This window comes from Talpa europaea (genome assembly GCF_964194135.1).
Source record: "Talpa europaea genome assembly, chromosome: 2".
NCBI lineage: Eukaryota > Metazoa > Chordata > Mammalia > Eulipotyphla > Talpidae > Talpa > Talpa europaea.
Genome location: NC_140068.1, coordinates 94683881 through 94705948, shown reverse-complemented (window position 1 = coordinate 94705948; position 22068 = coordinate 94683881). Strand labels below are relative to the sequence as shown.

The following is a 22068-nucleotide window of genomic DNA, read 5'->3' as shown; positions in this document are numbered from 1 at the left end:
TGTCCTCAAGTTTCATCCATGTTGAAGCATATATCAGATTTTTCTTCCTTTTTAAAGGCTGAATAATATTCTATTTTTTATACATTGGGTTGTTGGAGAAGTCATGACACATTTTTGCAGCAGATGGCACTAGAAAATAGATCATGACTTTTCTGACAACCCATATATGTTTTCTGAACACATATATGTGTGTATATATATATATATATATATACCATTTATATAAATACACATCACATTTTGCTTATCCATTCACCACCAGTTGACACTTATGATCTCTTCCATGCCTCAGCTATTGTGAATAATGTTGTTATGAACAGGGGTACACAAATATGTCTTTGAGATCTTGCTCTAATAATTTTGGTATATATCTAGAAGTAGAATTGCTAGGTCACATGGTAAATACTACTGTTCATTTTCAAAGGAACTGTCATAGTGCTGGCTACAGTGACCATGCCATTTTACATTCCCACCAAAAGTGTACAAAAGTACAGATTTCTTCATATTCTTGCCAATATTTGCTGTTTTCTCTTTTTAAAACAGCAGCCATCCTAATAGGTGTGAAGAAATATCTTGTTGCAATTTTGTCTTACATTTTCCAAATTATTAAGTGATGTTGAATATCTTATTATGTGCTTATTGGATATTTATTTATTTATTTATTTTATCTTTTTTGGCCTTTTTTTAAAAAATGAGAAATGTCTAGTCAAGTTCTTTACCCCTTTTTGAGTGAAGTTATTTTTTGTTGTTGAGTTGTTGGAGTACTCTATATATTTTGCTTATTATAATGCCTTGTCGGATATATGTTCTGCAAATATTTTTCCTTTTTGTGAAGAAAAGTAGAAGTTGCTTTTTTACTTTGTTAGTAGTGTCTTTTGATGCACAAATGTTTTCATTTTCATGAAGTCCAATTTATCTATTTTTTCCCTCTTGTTACTTGTACTTTTGGTGACATATCCAAGAAATCATTGACAATTCCAAAACTGTAAAACTTTTGCTGTATGTTTGGTTCTAAGCATTTTATAGTTTCAGGTCTTAGATTTAGGTCTTTCATTCATTTTGAATAAATTTTTGTCTGTACTATTAGATAAGAATCCAACTTCATTTTTTTGCACGAGAATATCGTTTTCCTTGTTGAATAGTTTTGGCACTTTTGTCATATCACCATAAATGCAAAAGTTTATTTTGAAGATTTCCATTTACTCCATTGTCTTTAAGCAAGTACCACAGTGCTTTAGCTACCATAGGTTTATAATAAGTTTTAAAGTTAAGAAGCAAGAATCCCCCACTTTTGTTCTTTTCAGTATTGCTTTGGCTATTTGGGATTCCTTGAGATTCCATATGAATTTCAGGGTGGATTTTTAAAATTTCTGCAAAATACATCATTGAAATTTTTATAGGGGTTACATTGAATCTGTAGGCTGCTTTAGGTAGTATTGACATCTTAACTATATTAAGTTTCCAATCCATGAACATGGGATGTATTTCCATTTATTTAGATCTTTAATTTCTTTTATCAATGTTTTGTAGTATTTATTGTACAATATTTTTACCCCCCTGGTTAACTCCAAAACATATATATTTTTTGATAGTATTGAAAATGGAACTATTTTCATAATTTCCTTTTCAGATTGTTCACAGTAACAGTAGAACAACTGATTTTTGTGTATGATTATGTAGTCTATAATTTGCTGCTTAGTTTATTAGTTTTAACTAATAAACCATCATTTGGTATGGAATCTATAGGGTTTAATACATACATAAATATATATACATGTGCAAATAGAGATAATTTTATTTCTTTTCTATTAATAATTTATTTATTTTTAAAAAGATTTATTTTATTTATTTATGCATACAAGATCTAGGGTATAGGCCAGAGGTGTGTGTGGAGGGGGTGAAAGGATTCACTGGAGACAGAGTGGGGAGCAGAACAGGCAGATCTGCTGAGGGAAGCAACGGACAAGACAGGAGAGGTTTGCTGCACCATGTGGGTTAATTCCCTGGCCAGGGATCAAACTCAGGCCACAATGGCTGGCGATAGCTTGATGGCAGTGAGATTTTAAGCCCTGTGGCATCAGGGAGGCCACTTCTATTAATAATTAATGACTTTTATTTCTTTTTTTTGTCTAATTGCTTTGACTAGAACTTCTAGTATGATGTTGAAAAGAAGTGGAGAAACTAGGCATCCTTGTCTTACTCCTGATTATAGAGAAAAAGCTTTTATTCTTTCATCATTGAATAAGACGTTTGCTATCAGTTTTTCATATGTGGCTATATTTTGTTGAGATTGTTTCCTTCTATTCCAGCATGTTGAATGGGTTTTTTTTCCCAATCATGAAAGGGTTTTGAATTTTGTCAAATGCTTTTTCTATATCAAATGAGATAATCATGTATTTTTTCCTTCATTCTGTTTATGTGGCACATAACATTGATTTATTTTTGTTTGTTGAGCCACCCTTGAATTCTAGGAATGGCTTACTTTTTCATAATATATAATTCTTTTAATATGTTGCTGAATTTTATTTGCTAGGATATTTTGAGGTTTTATATCAATTTTCATAAATATTTTCTTTTCAGGTAATGTCTTTGTTTGACTTTGATATCAGGATAATGCTAGCTTCAAGGTGTTTTTTCTTCTTTGATTTTTTTTTGAAAGTTTGAGAAGGATTTTTACCTGCGAAACCATTAGATCCAGAGTGTTTTTTTTTTTTTTTTTGGTTAAGAGATTTAAAATTAATTATTCAACCTCCTTACTGTAATAGGACCATTAAGATTTTCTGTTTCTTTTTTGGTGAATATTCATCTTCATAATGTGTTCTGGATGATTTAGTCTTGGTCTTATATTCCTAGCAAATTTTCCATTTCATCTAGGTTACCAAATTTATTGATTATAGTTGTACGTAGTATTGTCTTATAACCCTTTTTATATGTGTAGAATCAGTAGTGCTGTCCCTACTTCGATTTCTGCAGTCAAATGTTCTGCTACTGAGAGATTACTCCCTATTCCCACCTCTCCCCACTTTCATTTCTGGTTTGAGTCTTTTCTCCTTTGTCTTAATCCATTTAGATAAAAATAAAGGTTCGTCAATCATGTTGATCTTTTCAGCAAACCAACTTTTGGCATCATTGATTTTCTCTATTTTTTTTTTATAATTTCAAAATTTTATTTGACAGTTTGTCATTAGTTTTCATCCCCATTGACTGTATATTATTTTAAGTGGTTATAGGTATACAGGTAACATACACGTAGAACTTTTTTGGTGAATATTCATCCTCACAATGTGTTCTGGACAACTGCACATGAATATGATCTGAGGCATTCATCATTCCTTGGCCCATAGAAATGAATTGAGCTTGGTGTCAATACAATCATGCTGAGTTCCTTCTTCTTCATGGCAAATTTCTGGATCTCTTTGAGTGCCCAAGGGGAATGGTTCTTGAATCCCATTTTATGTAAAATGTTGATGGTCACTTGCAATCAGGAAATGCAAATCAAAACTACCATGAGATACCATCTTACACCAGTGAGAATGGCACATATTAAAAAAACTAGCAACAACAAATGTTGGTGAGGAGGTGGAGAAAAAGAAACTCTCCTGCACTGCTGGTGGGAGTGCAAACTGGTCCAACCACTATGGAAACCTGTGTGGAGATTCCTCAACCTACTAAAGATAGAGCTTGCATATGATCCAGCAATTCCACTCCTAGGGATTTACCCAAAGGACACAGAAACACTAATTCCAAAGAGCACCTGCACCCCTATGTTTATAGCAGCACTATTTGCAATAGCTAAGCTTTGGAAACAACCCAAATGCCCAAAAATAGATGACTGGATCAAGAATATGTGGTACATATACACAATGGAATACTACTCAGCAATCAAAAAAGATAAACACATGCAATTTGCAGCAACATGGATGGAGCTGGAAGGGATCATGCTCAGTGAAATAAGCTAGAAAGAAAAAGAAAAATGCCAGATGGTCTCACTCATAGCAGGAATCTAGAAAACCTAAATAAGGGACCAGGAGAAAAAATAACCATAAGAAAGAAAAAAATCAAAATCAACAAACAACTATGAACCAGAGACACATAATGGGGGGGGGTGGGGGAAGGAATGGGGTCAAAATAAGGGGGGTGCAATTGTATGGGGAATATAAAAATAAAATAAAAAAAAATAAAATGTTGATGGTATATTCTCTGGTCACTATTTTGTTAATTGCAGTATAGCCTTTACTCTTTCCACACTTCTTTGTAGGAGCCATTCTGCCAGGAGCAGACAGGAAGGTCTCTTTGTTTTTTAATGTGTTTATGACTATAAATTTCTTCCTTAGCACTACTTTTATTGTGTTGCATGAGTTTTAAATACTGTTTGTTTTATTCATTTCTGTGTGTTTTCTAGTTTTCCTTTGATTTCTTCTGTGATCTATTGAATTTTTAAAAGTATGTTAATTTCTACAAATCCGTGAATTTAAAATTTTCTACTGCTACTGATTGCTAACTTTATCCCATTGTGGACAGAGAAGATACTTGATCTGATATTTATCATTTATAACCTATTGAGACTTAATTTGTGACCAAACATGTGATCTATCATCCCAAATGTCCAATGTGCACTTGAAAAGAATGTCTATGCTGCTGGTGAGTGTATTTATCTGTATATGATGGTCTATCGTCTTGGTTCAGCCTTCTATTTCTTTACTTATTTTCTGCCTCACTGTTCTATCCATCATTAAGAGTGAGGTATTGAAGTTGTCAACTATTATTGTATAACTGTCTATTTCTTCCTTCATCTTATTTGTCTTATCAAGGTAGAAGAAATTATAATTTCCTTATAAAAGCAAGAGTGATGTCCCATAGTCACTAGTATGAATTATGAAGTGAATTGCAAGCCCTTAGGAACTCCATATGCTAGTCTATTTGAAGATAGCTTTCTTTTTTTTTTTTAAATCCTCTAGTTTTTTTTTTGTCACTTTGAAGATAGCTTTCTACTAGAGTAATAAATCCATGTTGCTTAAGGATACCAATTCAATATAAGTAGATGAAGACAAAGGGAAAATTCACCTCCTGAGCACTGAGCTTCAGGAGAGAGGCTAGGAAACAGAAGCATTTGTTGTCCCATCATTAAGAGTAAATAGGATAGGGCCTCCCCTGGTGGCGCAGCGGTTGAGCACTGGGTTGCGAAGCTGCCTGCAGCCTCCGCAGCACCGGTTCGATCCCCGGCTGCTCCCCAGCCACCTGAGGAGGGTCCCACATGGCACGCAGACCTCTCCTGCCGCCCACTGCTCCCCTCAGCAGTGTACTTTGGTTCTTCTGCCTGCTCTGGCTCTGGTGAATTCTCTCACCCTCCCGCGCTTCTGACTGTACCCAGTACTCGCACAAATAAATAAATAAATAAATCTTTTAAAAAAAAAAAAAAGAGTAAATAGGATAGGTGTGGAGGTTGAGAAGACCATAATGTGTTCTGGAAAAAATGCATGAGAATCTCTGGTCATCAGTCCAAACAACAGTTCACTTGGGTAAGGGGATTGGCCCCAGCATGGGAAGAGAGTCAGATGCTGACCAGAGAAGAAACAAGGGGTTGTCTTATCTTTACGTTTCATGAACCTCTGTGTTCTGAAATGAACTTGCGCTTAAGTTGTGCATTTGGGCTGTAGTCATAAACTGCTTGTAGAGAACATCAATCAAACGATATGGTCAGAAAGAGAAAAGTAGACTTGAAAAGTGGAATTACCTACCTGTAAGGAATCATATCCATGACTAGCTCTGTGTTCTCTGTGGCCATGCCTACCTTGTTTGCAAGAGCAGTGAAGCCAAGAATCTGTAGGGAGTTAAAAAAAAAAAAAGGGCATGTGATAATCTGAATATTGTGTATTGCCTCCAGGAATAGATGCACCCATAATTCATAACTCTCGCAACACAGGGAATGGCAGTCTCTATGCATGAAGGTTGGAGAGAAAGGCAGAGCTCTCAGTTCCGTGGGGCAAGAAAAGCAGAAGTCCTCCTTAATGCTTTCTGTTCCCTTAGCTTTTTAATTTTTATTCTTTAGCCTTGTAGCCACAATGAAAGTAACTTCAGCCTTGGTCTCTCTTGGTCTCTGACATAATAATGGGAACAAATGGACGCCCTATGCTTCTCTTTCCTTGCCAACTTCAAACATCTAGACCAAATATAAATGTGTTTTGTGTTTTTAGGTAATGGCTGAATCGCAATCTCAGTTTTAAAAGTTGTTTTATTTATTTATTTGTTTATTTATACAAGCACTGGGTACAGTCAGAAGGCAGACTGACGAAGTACACTGCTGAGGGAAGCAGTGGGCAGCAGGAGAGGTCTGCGCACCATATGTGGGACCCTCGCCCATGGCCCAGGATCAAACCGGTGCTGCAGAGGCTGCGGGCAGCTTCGCAACCATACCAATATAAATAAAACTGGGGAGCTGTTGAGGTATATGGAGAATCATACCACTACCTAACCCTTAATAATATGGGAAAGCATTTGATAGCATAAAGGAAAATGTCATAAGCAAAGCAATTACTTGCTGTTTTTTTTTTTTATTTCTAAAACAGTAAGTCTTCCTTCCTTTTCAACTAGAGAAAAATAAAACAACCTAGTAGCTGTTAACCATCTAAAAGACCTCACAACAAAACAAATAAACTGGACAGGAGAACTCAATACCTATTGACACAAAAAATCTTTTCCCAACATCTACTCTAAGAGTTCAGTGAGACACTTAGTGGGATAGTAGCTGGTTTATCTGTGATGCTATAATTAGATGAAGACACCTAGGAAGCCTGTAGATCAAAATGGAAGGAAGAATTTGGATCATAGCTTGAATTAGAGATGAGTTTTGGTTTTTAGTTGTTAACGGACAAGAAGTGTAATAAATATCCAATTTTATTCCCAGTATAAAGTTAATTCTTGCTCATAGAGGAAAATAGAGAAAATGTGAAAATTATATGCAAACAAATTCAATAACCTAGATGAAATGAATAGATTCTTAGAATTATACAATCATGCAAGATTGAAATAGGGAAGATACACAAAACCTGAACAAACAAGTCACAAGCAAGGAATTGAAAGTAATCAATACTTTCCCAAAAAACAAAAGTTTAAGCCAAGAGGGCTTCAGAAATGGGTTCGGCCAAACCTTAAAACCTATTCTGTTCAGACTTTTCAAAAATTCAAAAAAGGAATTCTTCTAAACACATTTTATGAGCCCAATAGTACACTAATACTAAAGCCAAAGAAAACACAAAGAAAGAAAACTACAGACCAATCTTCTTAATGAACACAGATGCAAAAATCCTCAATAAAATCTTAGCAAACTGAATGCAACAATACATAAAAAGATTATACACCATGACAAGGTGGGCTTTATAGCAGGGACACAAGGACAGTTCAACATCTGAAAATCAATGTAATGCACCACACATCAACAAGAGGAAAGATAAAAACCATATGATCATATCAACAGATGCTGAGAAAGTATTTGTAAGATTCAGCATTCATTTATGATGAAAACCCTTGAAAAACTGGTGAGCAACGGAACTTATCTTAACATAATAAAAACCATATATGATAAACCTACAGCTAGTAAAATTCTCAATGAAGAAAAATTGAAATTCTTTCCATTAAGATCTGGTACAAGAAAAGGATGTCCACCCTCATAATTACTATTCAACATTTTGTGGTATTTGAAGTCCCAGCTAGAGGAATAAAAGGAATCTAAATTGGGGAAGAAGTAAAGTTATCATTATTTGCAGATGATATGATAACGTACAGAGAATCCCAAAGACTCCACCGAAAAACTAATCGAAACAACAAACCAGTTCAGCAAAGTGGCAGGATACAAAACCAACACACACAATGGCATACTACTCAGCAATGAAAAGATAAACTCATGCCTTTTGTGGTAACATGGATGGAGCCAGAAGGGATTATTCTAAGCAAAGTGAGCCAGAAGGAGAAAGATAAATAGTGAATAGTTTCACTTTTATGTGGAATCTAGAGAAACCAAACAAAGGATCAAGGACAAATTATAAGACTGACACTTGAAAGTAGATTTTATATTTGAGATATTCAGGAGGGAGGGCAGGCAGGAGTGTGCAGTGAAGTGTGGTGAAGGACTGTGGGTATTTTGGTGGTGGGAAAACTACGGTGCCCACATCTGAGGGGAGAAATGTTATATTGTGAAAAAATAAATAAGGATGTTCAAAAAACAATAAAATATATATTTTTAAAAAACAAATTAAAAAACTGGTCACATTCATAGAAACAGACTATAAAAGTGGTTGCCAGGGACTCGGGGGGTGCATAAGGTGCATAAGGAAAGGCTGGCAAAACTTTTAGCTGTAAGATAAATAAGGTCTGAGGATCTAATGTAAAACATGGTGAGTAGTTGATAACATACTGTATAATTGAAACCTGTTAAGAGAATAGAACTTAAATGTTCTCACTAATGGATGGATGGATGGATGGATAAAATGAGGTGATGGATATGTTAATCAATTAGAATCCTTTCATAATGCGTATAATTGTAATATGTAATATATACTGTAATGTATACAAATATCAAATCACCATGATGTATACTTTAAATATCTTATAATTTTATATGTCAATTATTGCTCAGTAAAACTGAAATTAGAGGAAGAGAGGGCAAACTGATGTCTATGTCACAGATGCCATCTGCTGGTGACTCCGAAGCCTCAGCTTCCTAAATGCCAGAGCAGGGTTGGTATCTAAGAAAAGGAGAAGTTGCACTCATAGCAGGAATTTAGAAAACCTAAATAAGGGACCAGGAAGAAGACTAATTTCAATAAAGTAAAAATCAAAATCAACAAGCAACTATAGACCAGAGACACACTACAGTGGAGGGCAGGGGAGGAGAAGAGGGATTAGGATCAGAAAAAGGGGGTGGGAATTGTATGGGGAATATAGCCAAAATAAAAAATGCATACATTATGCAAAAATGAAAAATGATGTAAGAATTATATAAAATAATTCATTAAAGATAAAGAAAAAGGGGCCTCCCTGGTGGCGCAGGTGGTAGAGCACTGTACTACGAAGCTGTCCATAGCCTCTGCAGCGCAGGTTCGATCCCAGTCGGCGGCAAGAATCCCGCATGGTGAAGCAGACCTTTCCTGTCTCACCCGCTGCTCCCCTCAGCAATGTTTTTCGTCAGTCTGCCTTTTCTGTTCCCCGCTCTGTCTCTGGTGAAACTTCTCACTCTCCCGCACATCTGGCCTATACCCCGGTTCTTGTATAAAAATAAATAAATCTTAAAAAAGAAAAAAAGAAAAGGAGAGGTTGCCCCTGATTCCACCCCCCAAACCCCATAAGCACTTTGTCCTGTGGGCTCTAGGGCACCGCTTTGTACACAGTTTTGGAAAGCCTTTTTAAAAAGCAGCCATTTAGGGCTGGCCTTTATGAATTAATAACTTTTCAACTTCTCAAAGGAAGCAAGAACATGCACCTCCATAAGAAGTAGACAGTGGTTATGGGACAGAGGTTGCTCTCAGTTTCTGAAGTGATTCCCATATTCTTTCACTCATGAAGAGTATAGACCTGAATTAGTTAGTAGAAGATTGGTTATGCTGTGGAAACATACAAACCATGAGATCTTAGGGTCTTAACACACACACACACACACACACACACACACACACATATTTTTTTTTTGTCCCAGAAACCTCAATATGGGTCAGTGTCTCCCCAGGTCAGCTTCTTTGCCAACAGTGCCTCAGGGATCCAGACTTATTTCAGCTGGGACTCTCTTATCTCAGCATACAGCCACCATGAGTCCCACACCAGGGGAAGAAAGAACTTGGGGACTCATACCTAGTCTTCTATGCTTTGGCCCAAAAATCACATAGTCCTGCCTAAACTACAAGGGAGGCTGGGAAACACATGGGACACATGGGTATTCGGTGAACTTTAATGTCTCTGCCACAGAACAGTTCTTAAGGGGAAAGTTAATTTTTGTGGGCACACAAGGAGTTAGTGATGCTAATATGAGGAATGCTGACTTACAAATCTGAACTTTATTTATCAAAGTGTCTTTATTATTGTAAAAATGTTAATTATAACTTCAAAGATGAATTTTGTCACATTTTAAAAAAAGAAGCAAGAAATATTATCACTAGAAAGAGGTGAGCCCCAGCTCTGTCACTTACTAGTGACAGGGATTAGGAGATTTATTTAATATCTCATCTCTCTCAATTTCTTTACAGTAACATGAGAATGAAAGAAAATTGAACATGTGTTAATAAAACAGAAACAAAACCTCTACATAGAAGAAAATGGAAATTGAACAACACATAGATATTTCTTTGAAAGAAGTAACTAATCAATTGAAGTTCACTTTGGGGGGTATATAGTTACAGGAGTATTTTTCTTTTCTCTTTTTCAAAATTACTAAAATAAACCTGTATTTCTTTCATAAGGAAAAAAAACTTATTTCTGAAATAACTTAAATAGTATAAAAAAGAGGTAATAGATAAAAGTACTTTGAAATAAACGTGTTAACTTTATTAAAACTAAATGTATTCCGCCTTGCTACAATTCAATATACATAGTTTCAAATGCTTATTTTTTATAATCTCTTATGAATCTTTTCCTTTCTGGGTTATTTCTTTTTAGTTTTTAACAGATATTTAAAATTATTTGAACCAAGAATCTGGGGCATCAAAAACACCTACCAGAACAATTTCCATGGGAAACTCCAAAGGATACTGATTGAAGGAAATTCTGATACATTTGTTGATTCTCAGAGCCACAACAGTAGTTAGAAATAGTAGGATGCTGGTGGAATTAGCTTTTGGGAGAGTCATACAGTAGTTAACCAGGCTCTGAAAGAAAACAAAATTACAGAGGCTAAGAAAGATGTACAACAGTTGTCTAAATCTATACAAAAAATCTTTATGAGCATTACTAAGTAGAACATTGAGAGACATGGATGGATACATTTTTTTAAAGTTGAAAATGAGATATTAAAAATGCCCAGGAAGGAGGGAGAGAATACACCTATATGTCTTAGTACACAGAAAGAACCCTGAAATTTTGTTTAGTAACTTAATCTTTGTTAATTTTCCTGGACCATATATGCCCTTGAGCTTGGCTCCTACACCCTTTTTGCATTCAGGGACTACTTAGCATTTTATATCCTGAGATGTTTTAGGATCCATGTATGTTACCAGGCATGTCACGGATACACTGTCTTAAAGAACAAATTTTAACATAAATCATGTTAGTTTGAAAGTCTGGGTGAAATGGTTAATGCAACTGAGAACATGGTCCAGCACTATATGCAATGAATCAAGACATAAGTTAGGAAGAGATAACTCCAAAGGACCCTCTTAACTCAGTTCCCTCTGCAGGAGTCTCTCCACTTGGGTCTACTTCCTTTTGGAGACCAGGAAAGAGGCAGTTATAACTTTGGTGAGGGTGGAAAATACTCACATAGAAAAAGGAGGCAGGACCAGCGTGGAAACTAATCGTAATCCCGAAGATGAAAGCCAACTGAGACAGGATAACGTGCAATGCTGCGGCAGCCAGGTAAGCGCTGATTACAGCCTCAGGAAGGTAAGTGGCAACGAAGCCGAAACCTAATGCACTCATGCATAACTGTGGCGGGGTCAGATGGAAAAGAAAACCAGAGTGAAGCGGAACGTCATCAAAATAGCAATTGCAACAACTAGGCGCACATCAGAGTTTTGATGTTAGGTCAGGCCCCTTTGATAACGCTTCTGTCTCTCTCCCTAATCAACTAAAGTTGATATGGTAAGATAAGTTCTCAGTGTTGATTCTGACGCTCCCTACTGGCCACTAGACCACACTAGAATTTTGAGCATTTTTAAGTCTAAATGCTTAAATTCTACTGTGGGGTTAGCAGTGACAAAATGATAAGAGCAAGCCCTTTCAAGGACTCTTTCACCAGAAACTTTGATAACCCCTTACAGGAGATGTTAATATCCCCGGAGGAATGCAGTTTTTCACAAAGAAAAATTTTACAAATTGGGTTGCAGTTTCAAAATTTACTTAGCCTTTGACTCTTTACTAAGAATGATTCCATTCAAGTTATGTTTCAGGATTATATATCCTAAAGACATGAAAAAGTATTTTAGATAAACATGCATGCATAGTATAGATATACATTTTAAAATGTTCTCTAATATGTAATAAATTCTACATATATACATACCAAAGATCTAGAAGGTAGACACTATTGACAAAAGTCACTTGTGGGGAATGGGATTAAAAGTTGAGGGAAACAGTTGATAATTTATATACTTTTGAATTTTGCTATGATATTATGGTCCATTTAAAAATTGATGTTGTTATGATCAGGTGGTCTGTAATTTATTGAATTTCTAAAATGTCTTATTAGAATCTAATATTCAGTTTTGTGAAAATTTCATATATATTTTAAAAGAAAGTAGTTTCTATTTTTTGTATGCAATGTTAGACTTATTTCAAGTTTAAGATGTTTTCCACAATTTCTATTCTTTACTTATTTTAAATTCCATCTATCTGTTTTGATATAGGTCTGTTAACATATTCTATTAGCATTATAGATTGCTCAATTACTCCTTGTATTGTAGGCTTTTGATGCTTAGTTTTTATGTTTTGATTTTTTTCTAAGCACATGTGGTTTATGATTGTTATATCTTCATAGATTTTAAAAAAAAGATTTATTTATTTATTTATACAAGAACTGGGGTACAGGCCACATGCATGGTAGGGTGAGGGGATTTACCAGAGACAGAGTGGGGAACAGAACAGGCAGACTGATGAAATACACTGCTGAGGGAGCAGCAGGCGCTACAGGAGAGGTCTGCCACACCTTGTGGGACCCTCGCTGCCCGGCTGGTATCGAACCAGGGCTGAGAGGCTGCAGACAGCCTCACACTGCTGCACTCTACCGCCTGCACCACCATGGGATGCCCCCTTGATTTTTTTTTTTTATTTTAACTGCCAAGTAGTTTTCCTCTTTATCCCAAAGTTTACTTTTTCCTTGTATGACATTAGTATCTCTAATCTAACTTTGTTTCTATTTTGGCTTACGGTTGCAAGAAAAGTATTTTCCATGTGTTTATTTCAATGCATTTTTTATTTTCAACTTGGCTAGTTCTTACTAAATATAGTCACATTTGTCTTTAATAGATAACTTATACTTTCATTAGTTATTTATTGATATATTAATATTAGTACTTAAATGAGCCATCTTTTATGTATTGTGTTTGCTTTTTTTCCCCATTGCTGCTTCCTTTTCCTTCCCTGGCTTCTACTGGATTGACAAAACTTTCTTTAGTCTCCCTATTATGTTCTCTTCTAACTTGGAAGCTATTGTTGTGTTTTAGTTCATTTAATGGTTATCCTTAAATGGAAATTTTATTAGTTTTCTTAAGAATTCTTTGAAATTACATGGGCCTCCTGGGTGGTGCAGCAGGTTGAGTTCAGCGCTGTGAAGCTGTCCACAGCCTCTGCGGCACGGGTTTGATTCCCGGCTGGCCAGGGAGATTCCCACATGACACAGGAGGCCTCTCCTGTCGCACCTGCTGTTCCTCTCAGCAGTGTATTTCAGTCAGTCTGCCTGTTCTGCTCCCCACTCTGTCTCTGGTGAATCCTCTCACCCTCCCGCACCTCTAGCCTGTACCCCAGCTATTGTATAAATTAAAAAAAAAAGAATTCTTTGAAATTACAGTTACTTGAAATTTCAGTACTTCTCAATAAGGGTTTCAGCATGTTACATTAACTACATAAAAACACTTCTCCCTTCCCCCACCTTTATTGATTTTTAGAATTCAATTTTAAAATTTTAAAAAATTAATTCTTTGAAAGAAAAAAGATAGGATAAGAAAACTGGTAGAGCCCAGTGAAGAAAAACAAAATCCTATTATTGTCATCACTTCATTGCCCACTGCAGTAGGAGCTCTCAGAAAACAAGCAAACAGAAAAGTAAATTCTTATTAGAATAATAAATCTTTTAGCTTTCAAAGTTTTTCAAAGTTTTCAAAGTTTTAGGTCATTTTGGCACTGTTACTGCTTAGTCTCCTGTCATCACTGCCCAATGGCTTCTGAGGTTAGTTTGCCTCCTGACTTTTGTGTGATTGGCTGAGTCCTCCTGTGCTAATGCCTAAACCCCTCTTTTTTGCCATCTCTGCTGATCCATGTCCACGATCTCTTTTAAGAGCTCAGTAAAACTCTTTCTCCAGGTTTGGTGAAAAGAGCGAGATACCTAGGGATGGTGAACTTGGTTTCAATCCTGGCTCTGCCACTTGCTGACTGAGTTTAGACCCATTAACTAAACTCTCTGAGCCTTAGTTTCCTCATTTATAAAATGTGGGTAATAGTCAACATGCCGTGTTATGTCTGAATTATACACATGAACATTATATACACATGTAAAACACTTAAGTCTGGATAAGTGACAGATTGACAGATGCAAATGCTTATCACTCATCTTTCATGTCATCCCTTTTTTCTACATCATAAATGGCAAATATCTCTAGTTAATCATAGAATTCTTCCATGTCCTGCTGTGAGGTGGCATCAGAATCTGTGTTAACATAATTTTCTAGGTAGCCATTATCATCCAGTCAGAGTTGGCCTGTGTAGTGCCAGGAAGGCCACAGAGCAGGTTTTCTGATCTGGCAGATGGGGTAAAGGAAGAGTCCTGGAGCCCTCGGTGGCTTTCTCAGGCTTTTATTGAGCTTTTATATGTAGTGCAGCAACCAGGTATACAGCAGGCAGGGGTGGCAGGGCGGGCAGGAGGCCCTGAGGCCTCCAAGCCCCCAGCAAGTCTTCACTCTGGGTTCCCTGGCTTCTTTCTGCCCTTCTCTCTCCTGCCTCTTCTCCTGCTTCTCTTGGGGACTATCTCAATACTCCTCCCATGGCCCTCAGAAGTAAACAACACAGCTTACAACAATGTAACAACTTCAGGTGCCCCATCAGGCAGGGCAATCCTAAAGGTGGGAGGGCAGAAAAGCCTGAAAACCATTTACTCTACAGCCTATGACATCGAATTTCTCTGTCATTCTTATGGAAAGCAATACTCAATGTTCAACGAATGAAAGAAAAACTCAATAAATGCTAATTTCCCTCCCAGACAGCTCCAACCCTATAAAGGTTATTTCTTTACTTCATGTTCTTTTGACAGTGCTGTTCACTTTTGCTAATATTTCCTTTTTATTATCTAGAGCACACATTCCAGAGGCTGACAACCCTGAATCACAGTTTGGGATCTTCCTGGCTATGTACTTTAACCAGTTCACTTATCCTTTCTACATCTTTTGTTTCCTTAAAATAAAGGCCATGATAACACTTACCTTCATACAGGGGGATATTGTGAGAATCAAATGAAATAACACAAGTGTTGTGAACAGTGACTAACCTATCACAATAGATATTATTTAGATATTATTTAATATCTAAATAGATATTAGATATTATTTTATATTATATTATATATTTTATATATTATATTTTATATTATGTTTCATATTATATTATTATTAGATATTATTTAATATCACAATAGATATTAGATATTATTTAATTTAGACTTTTAAAAAGTTTAACTTTAATTATACATAATTGTAGATTGAGATGCAGTTATAAGAGACAATACAGAGAGATCCTAAGTACTCCTTATCCAGTTTCTCCCAATGGCAACATCTGGCAAATAGTGCAATAACACTGATAGGATATTGACATTGATGCAACCAAGATACAAAATAATTTCGTCACCACATGGATCCTTCTTGTCCTTTTATAGCCACACCCACTTGCCTCTTACCTCCCATCCCAAACTCCTATCTCTGGCCTCCTTCTTCCACCTCCACCCTTAATCTCTGGCAACAATTAATCTGTTCTCCATTTCTATAATTTTGTCACTTCAAGAATTTTATGTAATGAACAATGATATAAAAAAATAAAGAAATTGATTTCAAAAAGAGAATTTTATGTAAATGGAGTTATCAGTATGTAAACTTTTTTATGTCTAATTTCATTCATGTTTGCTCCTTTTTTACTCCTATTTTCTTCCTTCTGCTTATTTTGGCTTTGGTCTGCAAATTTTCTCTCACACTGCTTTAGCTGCATCTTACAAATTTTGGTATGGTTTATTTTCTTTTACTTCCATGTATTTTTTTAACATTTCCTTTTTGAGTTCCTTTTTGTTCTATGGGTTATTTAGAAGTACGTTGTCTATGTATCCAAATATTTGGAGATTTTCCTGTTAACTTTGTTATCAAGCTCTAATTTGATTCTGCTCTGGTCAGAAAACACTGTTGGTTTCAGTTTTTTAAATTTGTTTTAGGTTCAGTATATGGTCTACTTGATAAACATTTCATGGGTCATTGAAAAGAATGTGTATTCTGCTGCTGTTGGAAGGACTGTTCTGTAAATGTCTATGAAATCCTATTGGTTGATGGTGGTGTTGAATTTTTTTTTCCTATCCCTGACAATTTTCTATGTACTTCTATTAAATGTTAAGAGAGAGAGAGCTGTTGAAGTCTCCAACTGTAACTGTCAATGTCATCAGATTTGTTTTACACATTTTGTAGTTTTATTTGGTGCATACATACATAGGATTGCTGTCTTTTTGGTAGATTGATTTTTTTTTTTTAGAATAATGCGATGTTCCTCTATACCAATTGGCAATTTTCTCAATTCTAAAGTCTATAGTATCTGGTTGATACAGTCAATTCTGCTTTCTTTTTATTAACATTTGCATAGTATATCTGTTGTTTTACTTTTAGGCTGTCTTTATCATTATATTTGATATTTCTTGTATGTAGCATATGTGTAAATATGTCAATCTCTATTTTTAATGTAAAAGTTGACAGGTTAAGGCATAAATATGCAATTTTTCTGTTTTTCTCTGTCTTTGTCACTTTCCTTTTTCCTGACTTGTGTGTTACTTGAACATTTCTTAGAATCTCATTTAATTTATCCGTTGCATATCTCTTTGTACAACAGGTCCTCAAATAACATTGTTTTGTTCAACATCATATTACAGCATTGATGAAGGAAAAAAATACCCCGCTGGTGTTGAACAGAACATGTAGATCTTGCATTGTATCTTAAAGTCACAATTTTTTAATACTCTATTGATGGGATTAAGTGAGAATTTTTACATGATAAAAAGTGAGAGCTTTTTCAATGGTTTTCCTAGGTTTTTCATTGTACATATATGACTAACTTATCACAGTCCATTGGTATCAACACTTTACCAGTTCAAAGTATAAGAAACTTATCTCCCATTATGTTTGTCTATAAAAGTTATCTTCAATATATCTTCTATATATGTTTTTTTAGGCAAACGTCACTTTTTATTTATTTATTTTTGCATAGAAGTGGGTTATAGGCCAGAGGTGTGTGAGGGGGGTGTGTGTGAGAGAGAGGATTCACCAGAGATGGAGCAGGAAGCAGAACAGGCAGATCTACTGAAATACACTGCTAAGGGGAGCAGCAGGCAAGTCAGGAGAGGTCTGCTGTACCATATGTGGCTTAACTTCCTGCCTGGGATCAAACTTAGGCCATCGTGATGATAGTGCTGACACTTAACTCCTAGGCCACTAGGGAGGCCCTTCTATATGCATTTTGAGCTACATCAGACATTATTATAATTTGCTTCAATCATCAGACAAAATTTAGAAAACACAAGAGGACAAGGAAAATATATTCAGCCATAGTTTCCATTGTTCTTTCTTCCTTCCTGATATTCCAAAATTCTCCTGAGAATTTCCTGAAGTCATTCTTTTAGGTTAAGTCTATTGGTGACAAATTTTCTTAGTTTTCTATCATCTGAGAAGGTCTTGAATTTGTCTTCATTCTTTTTTTTTTTTTTTTTGGTGGGACCCTCGCCGGGGGCCCGGGAACAAACCGGCGCTGCAGAGGCTGCAGCAGCCTCGCAGCCCAGCGCTCAACCGCTGAGTCACCAGGGGAGGCTCTGTCTTCATTCTTTTTTTTTTTTTTTTATAGTTGTCCTTTTCCTTTTTATTTATTTATTTTTATAATAAATTTTATTGTTATATTCCCCATACAATTGCAGCCCCCCCATTCTGACCCCAATCCCTCCCCTCCCGCCCCCGCCCCCCTAAAAGTGTCTCTGGTTCATAGTTTTTTGTTGATTTTGATTTTCACTTTCTTATAGTTATTCATTTTCCTGGTCCCTTATTTAAGTTTTCTAGATTCCTGCTATGAGTGAGACCATCCGGTATTTTTCTTTTTCTTTTTGGCTTATTTCGCTGAGCATGATCCCTTCCAGCGCCATCCATGTTGCTGCAAATTGCATGTGTTTATCTTTTTTGAATGCTGAATAATATTCCATGGTGTATATGTACCACATCTTCTTGATCCAGTCATCTATTTTTGGGCATTTGGGTTGTTTCCAAAGCTTAGCTATTGTAAACAGTGCTGCTATAAACATAGGGGTGCAGGTGTTCTTTGGAATTGATGTTTCTGTGTCCTTTGGGTAAATACCTATCTGTCTTCATTCTTAAAGAATATTGTCACTGAGTATATGATTTTGGATTGACAGTTCTTTTAGCAAGTTAAAAAAAATTGTACAACTTCTTTCTGGTCTCCATGGTTTCTGGTAAGAAATCTGCTGTCATTTGAGTTATCTGCCCATTTGCTAGCCCTATCTCCCCCGTCCCCCATTTAAAATGTTTCTTTCACTTCTTTCAAGATATTTTTCCCATTGTCTTTTAAGTTTTCGAAAGTTTGACTTTGGTTTGTCCTGGTGTGGATTTTCATGGATTTATCTTGCTTGGAATTTTTTCAGCTTCTTGAATCTGTAAGATTATATCTTTTGTTAAATTTGGGTTAGTTTTCAGTTATTATTTCCTCAAGAAATTCAGACCCATCTTTTTTCTCTTCTTTTTCTGTGACTCTTATGAAACAAATGTTAGGTCTTTTGTTACAGTTCTACTTGTCCCTGAGGCTGTTAATATTTTTTGGTCTTTTTTCTCTCTCGTTAAGATTGAGTGATTTCTGTTATTTCTTCAAGTTCATTGGATCTTTCCTCTGTCTTCTCCATTTAGTGTTGAGCCCATCCTTTGAATTTTTAATTTTGGTTACTCAATTTTTCAATTCTAAAATTTCCATTTGGTCCCTCTTTATATTTTCTATTTATTCCTGAGGCTTTCTATTTGTCTTCAGAGATTTTCTATTTTTTCACTTGTTTCAAGCATGTTCATAATTACTCAGTGAAGCATTTTTAAGATGACTACTTTAAAATCTTTGCTAGATAATTCTGACATCTCTGTCTTCTCAGTATTGACATCTTTTTCAATTTTATCACAGACATTTGGGGTACCATGCCATGAAATGTTGCATCTTATTTAAAACTTCTACTTAGCTTGCTTATTTTGACAAAGTGCTGGGGGACAGGGATGCAAGGGGAAGGTGCCACTTGTTACTGCTTGATAGAGGTAAAAGTTCAGGTATCAGCCTCCACTAATACCTGAAACAATAGAGATTCTTCATTACTTCTGGGCAGGAATGGGAGTTGTGGCTCCCCATTCAGTCTCCTCTAATACCATCCTGCTTAGGAGATACAGGAATGACTTTACTTCTTCCCACATCACCTCCACTGATACTGCAATAGAGAGGCGCTGTCCTCATGAATAATGAATGGTGATGCAAGACTTGAATCTTCTTAGGTTTTCTGTGAGACCACCCCCTCCAGTGGGGGTGAGAGTTTTGACTCCCTATTTGATCTTCTCTGACAACAGCCCAATTGGGGTGTGTAGGAATCTCATTGCAGTTGGTTGAGGGGACTCTAGGCCCCCTACTTGGCCTTTGCTGATAGGAGTGGGTATAACCCCACAGTTTTTTTCCTTTGTGTTTGTCCAAAGCAAAAAAGTTTTTATGTAAAAATTCTCAGTTTTGCTAGTCTTTCCTGGTCTTATGACAACAAAGGACAGACTTTTTTATTTTGTTTGTACCTGTTGGCATTTTGGTTTTTTGTTTTGTTTTGTTTTTAACCTCCAAGTTTCAGATAAATGAGGCAAAAAGAAACCTCAGCAACTCACCAGTGTTGTTCCTTGGATCCTAAAGTTCCAAGCCAGTTTGCCTTCTTTCCATCTTTCAGAGTTATCTGCTGTTTATTTTATATATAATGATCCAAGGTTTTAGTTGTTTTTTAGTTTTGCTGAGCAGGAGGAATTGGGAAAAATTAATTTATCCCATCTTCCATATTACATTTATTTCGTCTTCCTGGAAACAGAATATTTCCTCCTTTGTTAGATGGAAAATGTTCAAATGAGGGAAGAAAAGCTTCACAAAGTCACTTAGATAATAGGTTGCTATTGCCTGTTATTTAGTCTTCTATTATAAGATTGATTTTTTTTAACTAGTGGAACTATATCTTATTTTTTATTTCTGATCTCTATTAAAGTACCAAATTAACTTCTTAGTACCTGGTGATTATAAATTATTAATGCTTACTACATGACAGACTCAGGGTTAAGTAATTTTACATGCATTTTCTCACTGAATCTTCAGAATCTACAAAATGAACATTATCATTCCCATTTTACACATGAAGAAACTGAGGCCCACAAAGATAAGATAATTTAAGTAAGTTCATATATCTTGTAAGTGTCAGGGCTAGGGTCAGTCCCTTATGATAGCTGCCTTTGCAGGCGCTCAACAAATCCTTGCCTCATGAGAGATGATACTGGGGAGATAAGTGAAAAATAGCTAGAGAGTGGGTTAGTTAAGAAGAAAGAAAAATAAATCTGAAATATGTGACTTTAATCCAGTGGGTGATTATTTGATGGTAGAATCTCAGGGGAAATTAAAGACACTGAAAAAATTAAATTTTGATGTGTTACTGAATCACTGATATTATTGTCTTTTAGCGGTGGTCCTGTCATTGCAGCTGAAGGGTTCCAGGTCTGATTCTTATGCTTATTAACTTAAAACATAGCATCTTAGCCTATAAGTGTTATTCTATGAAGAACTTTTTAAAAATATAGATTCACGAGTTGAACTCTATAGTTTCCTAGGTACTTTTTTTTTTTTTTTTACATCTTAGAGGAGAAGGGCGTTTTGTCACTGAGGAGACAGCTTAACTAGATATCCCACACATTTTCCAAACATAAAATCCTTCAAGTTCCAGATATATCACAATCAATAATAGGGACAGCTAAAAGAAAGGACACACTTGTAGCCTGCTCATTCATTCTTTCATTCTTCAGGGGTTCAGAGACCCAGGTCCTACCTGAATGATCCCAGTCAGAAAAGTTGTGGATGCCACCACACTCAATGATTTGTTATAGGCCATAATGTAGGCAGGGTTAGAAAAATCACCCTTGATGAAAGTTCCCAGTAGCAGGTGGCCATTGTTGAATGGGTAGACGTTCAGGACATTGATCATGAGTGCACTTACAAGGAAGAAGTTACCTATGAAAGATGATGTTTAAGCAGAAGGTAAGGTTTTAAGTCCAGGTAAATGGACAGATACTGACTAAAGCAAGATATGATTTGATGTATTGTCCTTGACCTGAGGACTTTTCTTATTGAGAAGTGACCAGTGAGGAGTACGAAAGAACAGAGAAAAGAAATCTGGCTCCACATACTCTGATCAACTTGAAAAATTTAGATCTTGGTGGTCCAGGTATCAACATCTGCATTATGGGCATATGGTGTAGGCTTCATAAAGACTGGAAATGTGTATCAGGCTCAGTCACTGTACCTGCTCTTAGAGATGGTGAAAGTTGAGAAGGCAGTGACAGGATCAGAAGACAAAGCTAATCAATAGTAAGAAAAATAACTTTGAAAGAAAGCAAACAGTTATGAAAGATTTACTGTGTGCAAAATTACAATGAGCTAAACCTATTTCAAACATAACTTCATTTAATCCTCATATTGATATACATGCATATGGGAGCATAAACAAGTCTTACTTTTAGATTAATGGAAACAAAATTCTAATAACTCTTACTATCAGTATTTTATGTGCTCTGGGAACTTAGAAATATGGGAACGAAATTATTCTCTTGGTTTAAATGTAAAATCAGTAAATAATGGATTTTAAAATTAAGATATGTT

The 22068-nt window shown here is 35.9% G+C and overlaps 1 protein-coding gene across 1 annotated transcript in view; it reads right to left on the bottom strand.

Moving 5' to 3' along the window:
* The window catches only part of SLC26A8 (solute carrier family 26 member 8), a gene marked incomplete at both ends in the record, with an annotated part of 66274 nt that overhangs the window by 26957 nt on the left and 17249 nt on the right, over positions 1–22068 (bottom strand). The window contains 4 exons of the mRNA XM_084259227.1: positions 5739–5821; positions 10701–10850; positions 11461–11625; positions 21239–21420. Coding sequence (XP_084115353.1) covers positions 5739–5821; positions 10701–10850; positions 11461–11625; positions 21239–21420 — 580 coding nt within the window. The remainder of the gene's footprint in view (positions 1–5738; positions 5822–10700; positions 10851–11460; positions 11626–21238; positions 21421–22068) is intronic.